We start from the raw sequence: 17,573 nt of genomic DNA, 5'->3' as shown, positions 1-17,573 counted from the left end.
TGCCGAGTCTTGCTATGTTGCTGAGGCTTCCTCAAACCTGTAATCCTACTGTGTCAGTCTCCGAAGTCCTGGGACTCCAAGTGTGCACCACCACACCTGGCAATAACCCAGTAATATATGCCTTGCAAGAGTAGATGTATGAATGATAAAAACGTGAGAAGATCATGGGTCACTGGGGAAATGAAATTAAAACGAACGCAGATCCACTAAATGGTTAACATCAAAGCCTTCCCGTGCTAAGTGCTGTGCTGACAAGGATACAGGGAAGCTAGACCACTCCCCGCTCGTACACTGCCAGGGAGAAGATAAAATGATAAGACCACTTTGGTGACTTCTTAAAAGACCAAACATATGCTTATCAGATGGCCAGCAATTCCACTGCTTGGTATTTAAGAGAAATAAAATCATATGGTCAGGGAAGGCTTTTCATATGAATGTTCAAAAAGATATTTTACCACTGCCAAACCCAAACGACTCATGTACACATCGGCTCGTGAGTGGACAGAGAAGATATATGTCCATACAGTGAGATGCCACTGAGCGGTACAAGGGACTGGACGACCAGCACACGTAGCGACCTGGGTGACCTGCAGAAGCACACGGTGACAGAAGCAAGCATGGCGTATAAGACTTCATATTGTCTTGGGAGGCGGAGACAGGAGGAGCGCACAGGCTCGAAGCCAGCCTCAGCTACTGAGTGAGGCTCTCAGCAACTCAGTGAGACCCTGTTTCCAAATAAAAAATATATAAAGTAGGTCTGGGAGTATAGCCCAGAGGTAGAAAGCCTCTGGGTTCCACCCCCAGTACCATGAAAAAAAAAAAAAGACTTCACATTGTCTTCTGTTCTTATGACTTTTCTTGAAGAAGCAGGACCACAGAGGTAGCAGATGAGTGGTTGCCAGGACTGGGGAGGATTGTTTTTTTGTTTTGTTTTTTTTTTTTTTTTTGCAAATGGGCAGAAGGAGGACATTTTTTGTGGTGATGGACATGTATCACAACTGGATGTGATGCTAAGTATATAGCTATATAAACTTGTTAAACATCTTTATTGGGTGAATTTTATTTTTTTTTACCTTGGCCCCAAGTGAAGCTGTTAAAGTGATTTTTAAACACAGGCAGGAGCTGGTGCCAGGGCGCAGGCGCTCCCGAGACTCCACTCTGGTGCTTCCCGTCTCAGCCGCAGCGCTCCCCGAGCACGTTACCCGCCAAGGGCCCCGTGGTGCGTTTTGAATCAGAGTTCCCCCTCGCTGCTGGTCCTAACGCCTTCTTCCTCTTGACCTTGCTTAGAGATTCCTTGTTAGCAAGTTTGCTGGATGGAGTGAGAGCCTCGGGGAACAGAGACGTTTGTGTGAAGATGGCACCGACCCACAAAGGCCAACGCTGGGGCTTGCTCAGCATGCCCGTGGAGGAGGAAGTCGAGAGCCTGCACCTCAGATTCCTAGCTGCTCCCCCAAGTAAGCGGTGTGGCTGCATGCCGTCCGTCACTTGATGATGGTGTCAGAGTTAGAAATGCAGACCTGAATCTTTTCAAACCTTCTCATCCCCTTACAGACGGCAACTTTGCAGATGCTGTGTTCAGGTTCAACGCTAATATCTCATACAGTGGAGTTCTACATGCAGTCACACAGGATGTAAGATGCATTGTATGAGTTTGTTCCTTAGCCTAACTTTTGGTATGGCATCTTTTTGAAGCAGTCTTCCTTCGCCTAGGGTCTCTTCTCAGAAAACAAAGAAAAGCTGATCAACAATGCCATAACAGCACTGCTGTCCCAAGAGGGGGACGTTGTTGCTTCGAATGCAGAACTCGAGAGCCAGTTCCAGGCCGTGAGGAGGCTTGTGGCTTCCAAAGCTGGCTTTCTGGCCTTCACTCAGCTTCCAAGGTAAGTTGTCTTCTGAAGTGGGCTGCTCTTGGGTATTTAAAACAGCTCACAGGAGTAAATACACATAACTTATTTTTTTGTGCACAACTAAACCTGATGTTTCTATCTGATGGTTTGGTGGTTTTTACTCATGAGAAAAGAAAAGGAAAGAGAAGAGTAGGGCTAATGTTTGTGATATTGGTCTTTAATCATGAATAATATCACTGATTCCTTATTTTAGCTAAATTCAAATGGAAACACTTGTCTTATAAGTTTTAATAAACACTAAAATAATTTCCCCCTCAAAAAATGTGCATGAAATTATATTCCAATGGTAGGACCCAAAATATGTACTTGCGGCCCCACCGCAGGGGGAGCTACGCAGAGCTCCTGCGTGGTAAGAGTGACTGAGCCGGGCGTCCTGATGGCGCTGTCCCACGCTTGCTCGTTGCCCCAGGTTTCGGGAGCGCCTGGGCGTGAAGGTCGTGAAAGCCCTCAAGAGGAGCAACAACGGCGTGACGCACGCCGCCGTGGACATGCTCTGTGCGCTCATGTGTGTGAGTAGGCGTGCCTGGGGAGGCCCCGTTTCTATGGGACTGTTTTCTGCAAACCCCGATTTTCATTGTACCAAGGAAGTTCCTGTGTCCGCCTTTGCTAAGTAGCTCTCATGGCCACGTGTTTATTGAAATCACATGGTTTAGCGTGTTCTGTACGTCGGGCATTGTTCTGTGGTGCTAAAGATACAGAGATGCTAAGACGCGGTTCCCTCTGTAGTTGCTAAAAGACCAGTAATACGGTGGGCATTTGTATATAAGGTAAAGAAGCAGGGGCTCTAGGGTCACTGGAAAACACTACTTAAGTTTTGTTTGGCCGGGAAGTGAAGGTGAGAAATCCTCAGACAGGCTTTCTAGGGATGTCAGGCTTGGTCTGAACCTTAAGGGTGGGCAGGGGTCTTCGGGTCTGGGAAGGCTTCCCCGGGTCAAGAAACCATGCACAAGGGCAGGCTGGGAGGCTACAGTTCCGTAGGGTGGGTCCCGGGTGTGTGGGGTAATCAGGAGTCGCATCTAGAGATGCGCGCAGACCGTCCTCTCAACAAGCCTCTGTGTCAAAGGGCTAGATTTGTGCCCTTACTGAGGAACGACTTGAAGAGTTTTCACCAGGGAGCAGCAGCCGGATCAGGCTCGACTTTCAGAAATCTCCCTGGTGGTGTGAGAAGAGCAGAGCAGAGGTTAGAGCAGTGAGCAGGTTCTCAGGGAAGAAATGAGATGCTAGCCAGGTGGTAGCTGGGCCTGGCGGAGGGGCCCGTGGGAAGCTGAGCGGTACTTGGTCAGTGGCACATCCTGCAAACCCAGGACATGGAGCTGAGGCGGGAGAATTGCAGGTGTGAGGCCGCCTCAGCGACTTAGCCAGGCTCTGTTTCAAACTTTAAAAAATAGGGCTGGGGGTATAGTTCAGTGGCAGAATGTTTTTGGGTTCACTCCTTAATTCCATATAAAACGGAGAAGGAAAACAAAAAACTGATCAGTAAACCTGTAGCTGTGTGACATTTTATTTTTGTATTTTTTCTCTATTTGTTGCTGGGTGGCATTTTATACGGAAGAGGCAGCTCGTTCAGGCAATTTTGAAGTTTCTGCCTCATTTCCATTTTGCATATTTTATCTAGTGCTTCCTTACATGAGACATTTGGGGAAGCCTTGTATAGGACAGACATAAGGAATCACTTGCACAAAACCTTGCCTTATTTCCAAGTGAATTAAAGTTTATCTTTTATGCTTACATTCCTAATAATTTTATTAAAGAATTAGTGAGGTAGTAACTAATAATCCCATGAAACACACACATCATGTCTTCATTACACATTAGGCCTTGGCTGTGTATTTTACGTGGATCATCTCATTTAAGCTTTATACATGATAATAAATGTTATTAATTCTACAGCTCAAGTCAATTTGCCTTGTCTTAAGTCTCCTAGGTGTAGTTGGTAGGATACAGCTCTACTGCTAAGAAATTATGATCTGGACTGTATTTCTAACTGTCCTGTTAAAGTGCTTTTTATACTGAGTTATCTTAACAGTCAAAATCACTTGGAAACAAAGACATGTACTACTAATTGCTTTTAAATGGGAAATTTTGTCTTTTTTCTTTTTTTGGTACTGAGGATTGAACCCAGGGGTATTGTACCTTTGAGCTATAGCCCATTTTATTTTATTTTTTTTATTTATTTATTTATTTTTGGTGGTACTGGGGTTCCTGGAAGCCCTTCTACCTCCGGGCTACACTCCCAGACCTATTTTATATTTTTGAAACAGGGTCTCTTACGCCAGCACGGCTGGCTTCGAACCTGCGCGATCCTCCTGTCTCCGCCTCCCAAGCGCGGGGATGACAAGCGTGCGTCACCACGCCCGGCTCTTATTTTTTTATTTTGAAGCAGGGTCTCACTGAGTTGCAGAGGGCCTGGGGCCTGTGACCCTCCTGTTTCAGCCTCCTACGTCCTGGGATTGTACTGTGCCCGGCTTAAACTTTGTCATTCTACACTTCTGAGTGGGGGAAGAGGATGGAGTTTGCCTTTAAATGAGGATACCTGGGACTTTTATTTTATTTTTATGTGGATCGTATTGAAAATGGCATACATTCTAACAATGCTTGGGTGCCTTCCCTCCCCCCGCCTGAGACTGTGACTTTTAAGAGTGCCTTATACAATGATAGATTTGGTTCTTGTCAGGCAAATTATCTATGAAATCTGAACAGATCCCAGAAGAATTATCAGTTCTGCCTGCCTGTCGTAACCACGAGTTTCCTTTTTGCTTTATACTTTAAAGGCTGTGGTTTTAATTCTTTCAGTTGTAGTGAATAATCTTTATAAATGACTTTCGTATGGTGCTAGCACATGAGACTTTATGAATTATTGCTGTTTTTAATCAATAGCCCATGCATGATGACTATGACTTAAGACAAGAACAGCTAAACAAAGCCTCTCTTCTCTCTTCAAAGAAGTTTCTGGAAAATCTACTGGAGAAATTTAATTCCCATGTGGTAAGTTGTGATGAAACTGGTCTCCGTGGAAAATGCCACGCCACTGTTGACAGGTGTCCTACAAGTGCAGCATGGAGTTTCTTCTCTCGCAGCCCCAGCGTCAGTTCTGCTCAGCCGCTAGTAATAAGATACTGTGTCATTCATCTGGGGAGGATATCTTGCCAAGCCTTTTGATTTTTCCAGTGAGATTCCAGACTTTTGTTTCTTTTTTCTTAAAAAATCGAACTGTGATAGCAACAGTTATAAACTAAGTCGAATCTTACCTTAACTGACTGCCAGTTCTTCAGTTCTTGGTCATAGTTTTGGAGATGGATATTCTATGCCTTTAGAAAGAACGGGAACAGATTGCCAGAGTTTTGCAAGTGTCATCAAAGATCGTTTTTTATTCAAATACACCACCTGAGTATACACACTTGAGACTTCTCAGTTACTCTGTTGAAATTTGACTGAATTTTAATTATGTTCTCTTTGAGAATAATGGACAATGTATTTGCTCCATTAGCAAAGGAAGTACTACCTACGAGTCCTCAAAATTTGAAGCTCATATTGAGAAATGAAAGTCAGTGTTGATGTCTGACATAAGAATAGAAAGGAACCCATTGCTGGGGCTGCTCTGGGCCGTCTCCAAGTCCTGAGGCCATGTGTTGCTTTGTTGCAGGACCATGGGACTGGTGCCCTAGTCATTAGCTCACTCCTGGACTTCCTCACCTTTGCCCTCTGTGCTCCGTACAGTGAGACAACGGAAGGGCAGCAGTTCGATATGCTCCTAGAGATGGTAGCCGCCAATGGAAGAACCCTCTTTAAGCTCTTCCAGGTGAGATGTGTGTTTTTCTGTCAGCGACTCATTTAAGAGAATCACTGTTTTTTTGTTTTGTTTTGTTTTGTTTTTAGTACTGGGGTTGGAACCCAGGGGCATTTTCCCTATGAGGTACACCTCCAGCCCTATTTTTTATTCTTTATTTTGAAACAAGGTCTTCCTAAGTTGTGGAAAGCCTCACTAAGTAGCTGAGGCTGTCTGTGAACCGCCATCCTCCTGTCTCAGCCTCCCAAGTACTGGGATTACAAGTGTGCACCACCACACCCAGCTCAAGAGAACTACTTTTTGTGTCAGATTGTTTTAAAACATATGAATGCTTCTCTCTACGACAAATGTAGCCTAGTATTAGGATCTTTATTGTGTTAGGATATTTTAGTCCACAGGTTTCTTGGTGCTTCATGGAGAGCCCTGTTGATGGCTAAGTGAACACTGTTATGTCAACTCTGCTCACCTTTTCCATCTTAGAAGCAGTAAAAACCTCATTTTCTTCAGTAGTAGCCCTAAAATTCCCTTTTCCATACAAATTCCCTAATATTAGGAAGGCTATTTGTAAACACACTGGAAAATGTTTATTTCAAACAATACCATAGTACTTATTATGTACAGATATGTCTTTGTATTTTTGTTATTTTAGTATTGTTATTGTTTGATATATCACTCAAATAAGCTTAATTATTACTCAAATGATTCTATATATTTCATTGTCAGCTGTTTCTTTGCGATATAAACTTGTGGTCGTATGTCTGTATCTGTGAACCTCTACTGTAACACTACCTATAAAATATAATCAAACCCTGACCTGATTTGGAAACGTCTCCTTCCCTAATTTTATGGCGTATAGCCTTACATCAAGCTATGTATCCTCCTCATATCAAAAGCTAACTGTGTCGGAATAAAATTCTCTGTTACTCACTGATACTTTTCCTCTTTCATTTCAAAGCATCCTTCCATGGCAATTATAAAGGGAGCTGGACTGGTTATGAAGGCAATAATAGAGGTGAGAAAACAATTTTAAACTTCCTTGAGTGTTGATTGTAATTAAAGTTGACAGAATTGCCTTTCAGTCTTTTATGGGAAACCTACAGTACTCTGGGTAAGAGAAGTCATTTTAAATCTTTATTCAAAAATTAGTTTTAAACTAGTTACAGAAATGATTCTCAATAATAAAATCTGAAACTCTTGAGAATGTGGAGTTATAAAGCAGATAAGTTTGTTCTTTTATTATTTGTTTTATTTAAAAGAATTGAAAGTTGGCATTCTGTCTCTCTTACTCTTTCCCTGAGGTTGATGGTCAAGGTATTGAAATCTCAAGGTACTGAGATTACGTAGAAATTGTTAAGGTGTCAGTTCACAGCAAGCTGCTATCAGATGAGAATGGCAAGAAAAATTCTGCCTGTGAAGCACATGTGAAACCAAGCCCCAGGCAGCAGGAAATGATATTTTAGGTCATGAGATACTTGCTGCTTTTCCAAGACAGTGGCTTTAGCCTTCTTTGTTGTTTCAAAGATAAGTCCTGGATGTGACTATCAGCTGTATACTCTGATGTTTACAGTGACATCAATCTAAAGGACTCCTGGAGTTTTAGATTCTTTTATTGTCAGCGTAGCAATTTAGATAAAACATGAATGTGCTGTTTTCTAAAAACAAAACTCAGTGATTACAGTCACCATTACAGCTCACAAGTTAATAAGAAGCACAGAGTTAATATGTCCTTAAGTATCTTTTTTTTTTGAACCCAGGGGAATTCTACATCTGAGCTCCACCCCCGGGCTCTGTGTTCAACTTAGCTCCCAGAATGAGCACTACATCTTTCACTCTTGGAGAGCTTGGGGTAGGAGAGTTAGGGCTGTGAGGCCAAGTGCAAGTGTGCTGGTGACCTTGATGCACCCGGATGTTGCTGCTCATGCACTCCACACCACTCACTCTTGTATACAGAAATATGGATTGACAGCCAGGTAGAGCCAAAGTGCTGACTTTGGCTTCAGGTTCAAACCACACGTTAGATGCATAGCCAGCGATGAGAGCTGATGTCTGTGAGAAAGACTATTTTTACCTAAATCCTGGCAAACCAGCTGCAGTGGTGAACACCTGTATCCTAGGACCTGTGAGGCTGAGACAGGAGAATTGCAGATTGGAGACCAGTCTCAGCAATTTAGCTGGACCCTGTTCCAAAAGGAAAGAAAAAAGGGGGCGGGGGTGTACCTCAGAGATTAGAATGCCCCTAGGTTCAATCCCCAGTGCCCAAAAAACCCAAAAGAACAGCAACAAAAACCTTGCCAAGTATTCTTTTTTAAAATTGTGAAGTCAGTCTCTGATCTTTGAAGAAAAATCAGGATGTGTAGAACAATACAAGGAACAAAAATAAATCTGTATTTTTACCATCTAGAGGTAACTTCTATTAGCATTTTGATAAATTTTATTATATTCTGTATACTATTAAGATTGTAACACTTAACACGTATACGCATGGTATACATGTTATACTCCATATTCGTTTAGTATTATACCATATACTTTTTTCACTAATGTGAGCATTTTTACTTTTTGACAGGTTGAAATAAGCATTAAACTTATTGGATTACCTTTGATGATTAGTCCTATTTTATTGTTTGCCAAAGTGAGACCATATAAGCAAAGTAAAATTAGTATAAACAGACCATTCATCACACCATTCATCCAAAAATAGTTTTATTTATCATGAAAATGACTATATTGTTAATAACAAAGCAGACCGGGTTTGCAGATAATTTTAGTAAGAATTGCTGATTTCCCTGAGTTACTTTTCTCCTTTGTTGGCTGATACATATTCAGGAAATAAAACTAATCTTAATATTAAATTTCTCAAGGCACAATTCAATACATGAGGCAAATTTACCTGGAAATATTTAGTCCTTATTCCAAAAGCAGATAATATCTTTAAAGTTGCCTGTGCTGCTACCCCTCCGTGTTATCCTTGATTAACTGGAAGTCACAGTTTAAATTTTTGGTTTCAAGTCAGTGTTTGAACGTGGGATAGCTTGTTCTAGATCGCTGCTTAGGGATCATCGTACCCTTTTTCCAAAGGAAGGTGACAAAGAAATTGCTGCGAAAATGCAGGAGCTTGCTCTCAGTGAAGGCGCCTTGCCCCGCCACTTACACACCGCCATGTTCACTACGAGTGCGGATCAGAGGGTGCTCACCAACAGGTAGGTTCTTTCATTGAATGTTCTGGAGTTGCTGTCTAGAGAATGGATTTAGGTAGTACCTAAAACAAGCTGAATATGTATTTGGATTACAAAGATAAAATGTTCTGTTTTCTTTCGATCCACCTCATTTTCCTTAAAGGAAGGCTGGGCCGGTCGTGGTGGCGCACGCTTGTCATCCCCGCGCTTGGGAGGCAGAGACAGGAGGATTGCGCAGGTTCAAAGCCAGCTGCGCGTGCTGGCTTAGGAGACCCTGTTTCCAAATAAAAATGTAAAAATAGGTCTGGGAGTGTAGCCCGGAGGTAGAAGGGCTTCCAGGAACCCCAGTACCACCACCAAAAAAAAAAAAAAAAAAAAAAAGAAGAAGGCTAGGCTCAGATGATCACCATCCCTACCTGTGGGCAGCGTGGAAGCGTGGAGGGGACGGGTTCATTTTCCCCCACGTCTTATGAGGCTCTTAGTCCACAGCCAAGGGGCTGGGACACAGAAAAGAGGGCCTGGAAGTTATGGAGCTGTAACCCCAGCTCCAGTCTTTCCCCTCTGAGAACCGTCATCTGTGACATGACTGCAAGTGGGAACCTTGTGTAACTTTAAATACCTCTGTTCATTTAGCTACTCTTTTTTAAATAAGAAAAAAATTTAAATATATTTCTAGCCTAAACTAGGCTTATGCCAGATTTCTTGTAGGTCAACAATTTTCTTTTTGGTAAGTGATCTCTCTTGTCCAGTAGTCATTCAGACATATACATCTGCTCACTTATTCCAGGCTAATGAATCCCAGCCCTTCTGATTTCTTTTTGTCGTTCCTGTTACACTTTCAGCTGACCACAGCATACCAGATTATGGCATTTTTTTTTTTTTTTTTTTTTTTTTTTTGGTGGTACTGGGGTTCCTGGAAGCCCTTCTTCCTCCGGGCTACACTCCCAGACCTATTTTATATTTTTGAAACAGGGTCTCTTACGCCAGCACGGCTGGCTTCGAACCTGCGCGATCCTCCTGTCTCCGCCTCCCAAGCGCGGGGATTACAAGCGTGCGCCACCACGCCCGGCTTAGTTTTACTTTTTAAGCAATAGTACTAATAGTTGACTTGTGTTTATTTTGATGCTGTAAACTTTCGTTCTTGGTCACCTATGCCATGGTGTGGTGCCTTGCCAGTAGTTTTTTTTTATTATTATTATTTGTACTGTTGGAAGTTGCCCACATAGCTCACTCGTAAATGTTGGCCACAGAAGTAGTCATCTGTATTACCTGAGAGGAAAAAGGGGAAGAGATTTCCTTAGCACTGCTTATTAGCACTGCTAGATCCCATTTATCATTAAAATACACTGTTATCTTATTCCATTAAACCCGCACATTAGCTGCTTATTGCTTGTTGGGTTCCTGTCTATTATAGTTAATCAGTCAAAATTCCCCACTGTGATCAATTACTGTATTTATCACAAAAACACTTTAATTTGGAGAAGGTTCTAAAATATTACTAATACTTGAACTGCAGTATTAAACGCTTTCGATTTGTAATAGAAATAATACTTATGTTACTTCTTTTATTCCATATTAATTAATTAATTTATTTATTTATTTTAGTGGCACTGGGGTTCCTGGATGCCCTTTTACCGCCGGGCCACACTCCCAGACCTATTATATATTTTTATTTGGAAACAGGGTCTCCTAAGCCAGCGCGGCTCCTGCCTCCGCCTCCAGGCACAGGGATAACAAGCGTGCCCACCGCGCCCACCGTGCCCGGCTGTATTAAAACTCTTTAAACCTGCACTGCTGTGAGGCCTCCTGATGCCGCTGAAGAAGTTAGACCCACAGCCAGTGGCTCCCCGAGCTTTCAGAAGGCTCAGGGCAAGTTTAAGCGCTCACTTTCACATGGCAGACATAGTACAGCTAGCTTTGCTATTAAACTTGGCTTTTCTGGGAATTTAACATGCAGAAATACATAAGCCTGAGCCAGATGTGCTGGCGCACTCTTGTAATCCCAGGACTTGGGAGACTGAGACAGGAGGATCGAGGTTCGCAGACAGCCACAGTTACTTAGTGAGGCCCTCTGCAACTCAGTGAGACCCGGTTTCAAAATAAAGAATAAAAAAATAGGGCTGGGGGTAGCTTGGAGGTAGAACGCACCTGGGCTCCATCCCCAGTACCACCAAAAAAAAAAAAAAAAAAAAAAAAGAAAAAAGAAAAGAAAAGAGATACATAAGCATATAGGTGGTTATTTTCCTAAGTTTGACGACCATTCTTAATAGCAAATGTCCAAGGTCTGTGCTGTGGAAGTTAGAAGGTCCAGTGTGGAGTAAAATCGGGTTAAATAAGTCAGTGTTAAGTACAATCAGACAGAGTTGTCATGAAGGTTAAGATTAATAAACAATTAAATGTCAGATTCAATGCAGATCTTAGACTTGCGTTTTGAACCAAAGTATGCTTTCATGTTTTAAGTGAAGTGAAAAGAAAAATTTGCTGTAAATACTTTAGGTCTTTGCCCATGTTCCAAAACCAAAAATAGTTTTTTACCTCTGGCCTTGCCAAAAAAGGTGTTCTTAGAACATAGTTGCTGGCTTTTGCTTGAGTTTAGAATTCCAGAGAAGGCCAGAATGCTGTTATCATTATAATATCAGGACTTGTTACATAAACTAAATGTATCATGAAGCCTAATTGTAATTTTACTTTTTACTTTTTTTTTTTTTATTGGTGCACTGTATTCATACATCATAGTGGGATACAAACTTTTGTAGACATATATGCACACATCACCCAGTCAGCCCCCACCCGATCCCCACCCCATTCTCTCCCCATCCCTCCTTCCCATGCTTGGCTTAGTGGTTGACATCTAGTTTTATAGCAATTTATCCAAAATTAAAAATGATAATCTCACATTACAGTTTCATTTGCCTGATACCAAGCTTTTGATGACTTAAAGATAACATTTCAATATTTCTTTTTGCTTTCTTTCTTACCAGAGAATATTTTTTTCTATTTTTCTTTTAGTTGAAACTATCATATATTTATATATTTATTTTTCAGAAAAAAAATCTATCCTACTATGGAATATGGATTCTAGATACCCAGAACAATCTTGAAAAAGAACAAAGCTAGAAGATATATATTTTCTGATTTCAAACCATATAAAGCTACAATAATTGAATCAGTGTAGTACTGTTCTAAAGGCAGATATATAAACCATTGGAGTTAAATACAAGCCTAGAGCTAAATTCTTCCCTATATTGTCAAGTTATTTTTGACAAGGTTTCCACGAACATTTGGTTGAGGAAATAATAATCTTTTAACTAAATATTGTTGAAAAATAATACTTACATGGAAAAGAATAAAATTGGACCCTTACCTAATCTCATATATAAGTATTAACTCAAAATAGATAAAAGACCTAAATATAAATCTTAAGACTATAAACTTTTAGAAGAAAATCTGGGTCATAAAACCTCACAACATTGAAATTGGCAGTGATTTCTTGGATATGATTTCAATAGCACAGGCAACAGAAGAGTATACAAACTCCCTAAAAAATAAGAAAATATTGTATATCCAAAGACAATGTAAACAGAGTTAAAAGTTAATTAATAGAATGGGATAAAATATTTCCAAATGCTATATCTGAAGGTATATTAATATTCCAACTAGAAATCCTAAAAATTAGCAACAATAAAAGCAAATAATAAAATTTAGAGATAGGTGAAAGACTAACATAAATAATGAATCTCCACAGATAACCAATCTTAGTTGTCTGTTGGATGGAAAATCTTGTTTCTCTGGTTCTGGTGTGTGTTACCTAATTCTTCTTTGTAGTTAATCTCTTTGAGTATTTTCTCTAGCGCTGGTTTTGAAGACATAAATTCCTTCAGTTTCTGTTTGTCATGGAAGCTTCTTATTTCCCCATCTAATTTGATAGAAAGTTTTGCTGGGTAGGAAATTTTTGGCTGGAAGTTGTTTTCTTTCAGAGTTTGGAATATGTTACTCCAAGCCCTTCCGGCTCTCATGACTTGGTTTGGGAAGTCTGGAGTGATTCTAATTGGTTTGCCTCTGAATGTCACTTGGCCCTTTGTTTTTGTTGCCTTTAAGATTCTCTGCTTGGCTTCCACATTGGTCATTTTGACAATTATGTGGCGTGGGGATCCTCTTCTCCGATCCTGTCTAAAGGGAGTTCTATAAGTTTCCTGGATTGTGTATCAACCTCTTGCTCTATGTTTGGAAAATTTTCTGCTATTACTTCCTTGAAGAGATTGTTGATCCCTTTGGTTTCACTTTCTTTTCCCTCCTCTTTTCCAATTATTCTTAGGTTAGCTCTCTTAAAATGAGCCCATATTTCTTCAATGTCAGATTCCTGCTGTTGGATATTTTTTTCTAGATTAGAAACTATGAGTTCATTTTTGGAATGATCATCTTCTAAGAGCGAGATTCTGTTTTCCATGTGGTCTAATCGGTTGTTTGTGCTTTGAATTGAGGCCTTTACTTCATTAATTGCATCCTTTATCTCTTTTTGGCTCTCTCTGAGTTCTTTTCGAAGCACCTCTATTATTTCTACAGTTATTTTCCTGATTTGATCTTCTAGAAATCTCTGATTTTCTGTTTTATCGGGTTCTGATGTTGTGGGGTTGTGGGCATTCATTGCTCCATTGTTATTCCTCTTTCCCATGATTTCGGAAGTTTGTGCCTTCTCTGGGTTCTTCCCTTGGGTCACTATGACTTCACTTAAGGTGCTCTGGATCTCGAGTCTGTAGTATCTCAGATCCCACTACTCCTTTACTGGGTTGTATCACAGAGTCTCCGACCCAGGGAGTCGATAGAGGCTGCTTTAAACTATGGGGGGTGCCGGGTTGCACATTCTCCTATGGTGTGATATCTCTGCCACCGCCACTCCCCCACTGGGTCAAGTCCCAGGGAGTACAGTACTGGGATTTCTCCTCTGTGGCCCGCAATTTGACTCACTGTTCTTGAGTTCGCAGATGTAGCTGTACTGGACTCGGTGAATTCGGTGCTGCTGCCGCCGGTGGCGATATGGCGCCGCTGCTATGCCCTCGGCCGTGAGGCTGGCTTATTTCTTCTTGGTTTTGAGTTCCACTCTGAATCCCTGCAGCGTGTGCTGAGCTCAGCCACTGGGAGCTTTAGATGCTCTCTGCGCTGAAAAATCCCACCTGGCTGTTCAGCAGCGGCTCACCTCGGCTTGCTGTAGCCATAAGGTGAACTCGCCGCTGCCGCCGGCAGTATGGCACTGCTGCCGCGTCCTCGGGCGTGAGGCCGGTGTATCTCCTCTGTGGCTCTGATCTCTGTTCTCAGTCCGCTTTCTCTCTGGAGCCTGGTGATTTTTTTGTTTCTCTGGTGATGGTGTTTTCTGGCTATGAAAGGCGCTGATTTTGTGGTAATGGAGATTGGTTGTTAGCGGGGCTCTTAAGCCCCGCTTTTCTCTGTCGCCATCTTCCCAGAAGTCCCCAATTTTTACTTTTTTAAGATGGTCATATTCAGGCTTAATGAAAGGTATTAGTGTAGCTATCAGGGAAGTACTTCAATTTGGAGAAAATTCCAATTTTATTTTAGTGTGTGTGTGTGTGTGTGTGTGTGTGTGTGTGTGTGTGTGTGTTGTGGTATTGGGGATTGAACCCAGGGGCATTCTATCCCCAAGCTGTACGCCCAATCCTATTTATTTTTGAAACAAGGTCTCAGTAAGTAGCTGAGACTGTCCAAGAACCTGTGGTCCTCCCATCTTAGTCTCCCAAGTACTGAGATTACGAGTTTGCACCACCATGCCCCTCTCCAATATGTTAATATTTGAATTACTAGCTCAAATAGCTCTCCACTTTAAAATTTGCGTTTTTAATAATTTTAACATGAGAATGATTTCTTTACTGTCGCCATATTTTTTATAATTATGTGATATTTTGGTTCGTAAAACTTCCTTTCTGTTGTAGCTGAGTAAAGCGGCAAACCTTTCTCCATATCTCCTTTTTTCAGGCAGCTCAGTAGACACTTGGTGGGACTCTGGACGGCCGACAATGTGACCGCAACAAACTTGTTGAAGCGCATTTTGGTAAGTCGTTCAGAATCCAGGAGGGCCTGCGCTTCCTGTCCGTAAGGTGCTCGAAGTGGCTTTCTTGGTGTGCAGTTGTAAGACTTACCACGAGTAAATGTCACCCTCATTGGCTGAGTCACGGTGTGATAGGTGTGAGCGCGAAAGTTGCCGTTCTTTTGTGCAATTGTTTTGAAATGGATTTTGTGTTTTCTTTTTCTTGATGGTTTCCAGCCACCAGGCTTGCTGGCGTACTTGGACAGCTCAGATCCAGTTCCTGAGAAGGATGCCGATCGGATGCATGTTAGAGACAATGTGAAAATAGCAATGGTAAATAGGGGCAGGGGTGTGCAGAGTTTGTCTTCAGGGTGAGGAGTACCGTCACATGCTCCCCTCCGAAAGACTATGGCGTTTAGAAATAAGTCCAGGACTCACTGTATTGAGTTGGAATATTCTCTTTATCATTATCTGAAGCCTTTTAAAAGAAGTAGAGTTTACATCCCATAAAATTCACCTCTTTTAAAGAATACATTCACTAATTTTTCATGTATTAATAGAATTATGCAGCTAATTTTAAAGAGAGTAGTCATTTTATATTTTTTTCTCTCTCTTTAACTATTTGGCACATTCAGGAATGAATTTCTGCTTTGAAATTTCAAGTGCCTGATAGGGTGTTTTACGTGTAATACAAAATTGATAAATACTGTTGAAGAGACAAATGGCGGAAAGAGTTACTTGAAGCTCCCGACCTCTGCTCACTGTCGGGCTGGCCGCCTCCCACGATCAGGGCCTCGGCGTCTCGGTGTCCTGTCCCGCTGCCTCCCTCCCTCGTCCTCATTTGCTTCCCGTCCCCTCAGAGAGGGCTGTCTTGAAAACTGCACGGAGAAGTGCTTTGCAGACAGTCTAACTTCCTGTAGGAGTTTTCACTGTTTCTTCACTGAGCCCTAACTTCCAGCATTCATCATTTGAAATAGTGCGACTCAGCTGTTGGTAGAATTTTAAAATAAATTTACAAAGAGTTATGCAATAGATTTCAACATTGTTTTATAGGATCAGTATGGGAAACTTAATAAAGTTCCAGAGTGGCAAAGACTAGCTGGAAAAGCTGCTAAAGAAGTTGAAAAATTTGCCAAAGAAAAAGTGGACCTTGTGTTGATGCACTGGAGGGATAGAATGGGCATCGCTCAGAAAGAGGTAAAAACAAGACCTGCTTGCAGACCTGTGGCGTTCCTGGTCTCCGGGGCTGGCTTCACTGCTGCCCTCAGTGGTCCTCGGGTCTTTCTGACTAATACCTGGTTCATGTATCTTCCCCAGTTCATAGTTTTATGAATGAATGTCTAGGATCTTAGTGTGCTATTTAACATAGAATTGCTCTCTTAAATTTTTCCATAAATTCCAGTTTTTGTACTTCTTTATTTCCACATATTTCCTCCCTTCCTTCTCTGCATTTTGTTTTGAACCTAGAAAAATAAGATGCGCTTGTTTAGCTTTTTTATTGAGAACTATCTAGACAGATGTTTTGGAGATAGAATTTACACATTTAAATGTAATTTATTGTGTGCCTTTAAATCTTGCAATATGAGTTCCTTAAGTCAGAGTCAGATTTAAGAGCATTTTAGTTTCATTCTTCCTCATATCAGATGGCCACTGAACCTGGGTCCCTGGCGCACTTCCTTCCATCTCTGATGTGGAGTGCAGTGGTTAAGAATGAATTAAGGTGTCATTTTCTTATTGAAGGAAAAGAATTTTAATGTCTTTCTTTTTTTTTTTTTTTTTTTTTTGGTGGTCCTGGGGTTTCTGGAAGCCCTTCTACCTCCGGGCTACACTCCCAGACCTATTTTTACATTTTTATTTGGAAACAGGGTCTCTTAAGCCAGTGCGCGCGGCTGGCTTCGAACCTGCGCGATCCTCCTGTCTCCGCCTCCCAAGCGCGGGGATTACAAGCGTGCACCACCATGCCCGGCTAATGTCTTTCTTAAAGGGCTTTTAAAATTAATTAGCAGAATAGATAGAACAAATATTATAGCCTTCTATGTCTATTTAAAATTTGGATGGGTCTTAGTTATTTAAAACTTGAACATAATAGGTAAATGATAACGTGTGTGATACGTGCAGTAGAAAGGATGACTGGACGAGCTTTTAAATGACTAGGATGGTAAAGAGAACACTGAACTTTGAATTGGTTCACTGACACCTGAGCCTGGCTCCACTAAGTCAGAAGAAAAATACCACCCTTCCGTATAGGATTGCCTTGATGTAAAAGCTAGATAATAATAAAAGCATTTCATACACATCTGGTCATAATATTGCTGTAGCCATCGAACAGTTGAAAAACCTATGGGTATGATATAAATTATTTTCATAGTTATTAAAAATGACAAGCCTCTGGCTTCAAGTAGATAAACTCATTTCTAAACTAGCAGTTGACTTAAGCCGAGTGAGTGAGTGTGTGAGTGTGTGTGTGTGTGTGTGTGTGTGTGTGTGTGTGTGCGTGTGTGTGTGTTTACAGTTCTGGGAATTGAACCCAGGGCCCTGGGCATGCTAGGCAAGTTCCCCGCCACTCAGCCTCATTCTAGCCCAAGCTGTTTGAATATAAATGACATACTGCAAATGACTTTTTAGCATTAGGTTTCTTATGTGATCTGTAGCCAGCATAAACTTGA

The 17,573-nt window shown here is 41.5% G+C and overlaps 1 protein-coding gene across 3 annotated transcripts in view; it reads left to right on the top strand.

Moving 5' to 3' along the window:
* Nucleotides 1-17,573, top strand: part of DNAJC13 (DnaJ heat shock protein family (Hsp40) member C13) — a gene marked incomplete at both ends in the record, with an annotated part of 100,082 nt that overhangs the window by 19,448 nt on the left and 63,061 nt on the right. For 2 of the 3 annotated variants that reach the window (XM_080695770.1, XM_080695769.1), the window contains 11 exons: nt 1,288-1,454; nt 1,552-1,631; nt 1,711-1,880; nt 2,317-2,416; nt 4,785-4,892; nt 5,551-5,706; nt 6,650-6,706; nt 8,773-8,894; nt 14,856-14,931; nt 15,145-15,240; nt 15,961-16,104. In XM_080695770.1, the coding sequence (XP_080551896.1) occupies nt 1,288-1,454; nt 1,552-1,631; nt 1,711-1,880; nt 2,317-2,416; nt 4,785-4,892; nt 5,551-5,706; nt 6,650-6,706; nt 8,773-8,894; nt 14,856-14,931; nt 15,145-15,240; nt 15,961-16,104 (1,276 nt within the window). Of the gene's footprint in view, nt 1-1,287; nt 1,455-1,551; nt 1,632-1,710; nt 1,881-2,316; nt 2,417-4,784; nt 4,893-5,550; nt 5,707-6,649; nt 6,707-8,772; nt 8,895-14,855; nt 14,932-15,144; nt 15,241-15,960; nt 16,132-17,573 lie in introns of all 3 variants that reach the window. The other variant, XM_080695768.1, reaches the window with a different exon arrangement.

The sequence above is a fragment of the Muscardinus avellanarius genome, assembly GCF_963383645.1.
Source record: "Muscardinus avellanarius genome assembly, chromosome: 5".
Taxonomy (NCBI): Eukaryota; Metazoa; Chordata; class Mammalia; order Rodentia; family Gliridae; genus Muscardinus; species Muscardinus avellanarius.
Note: the sequence above shows the minus strand (reverse complement) of the source record. Positions and strands in the feature narration are given on the sequence as shown.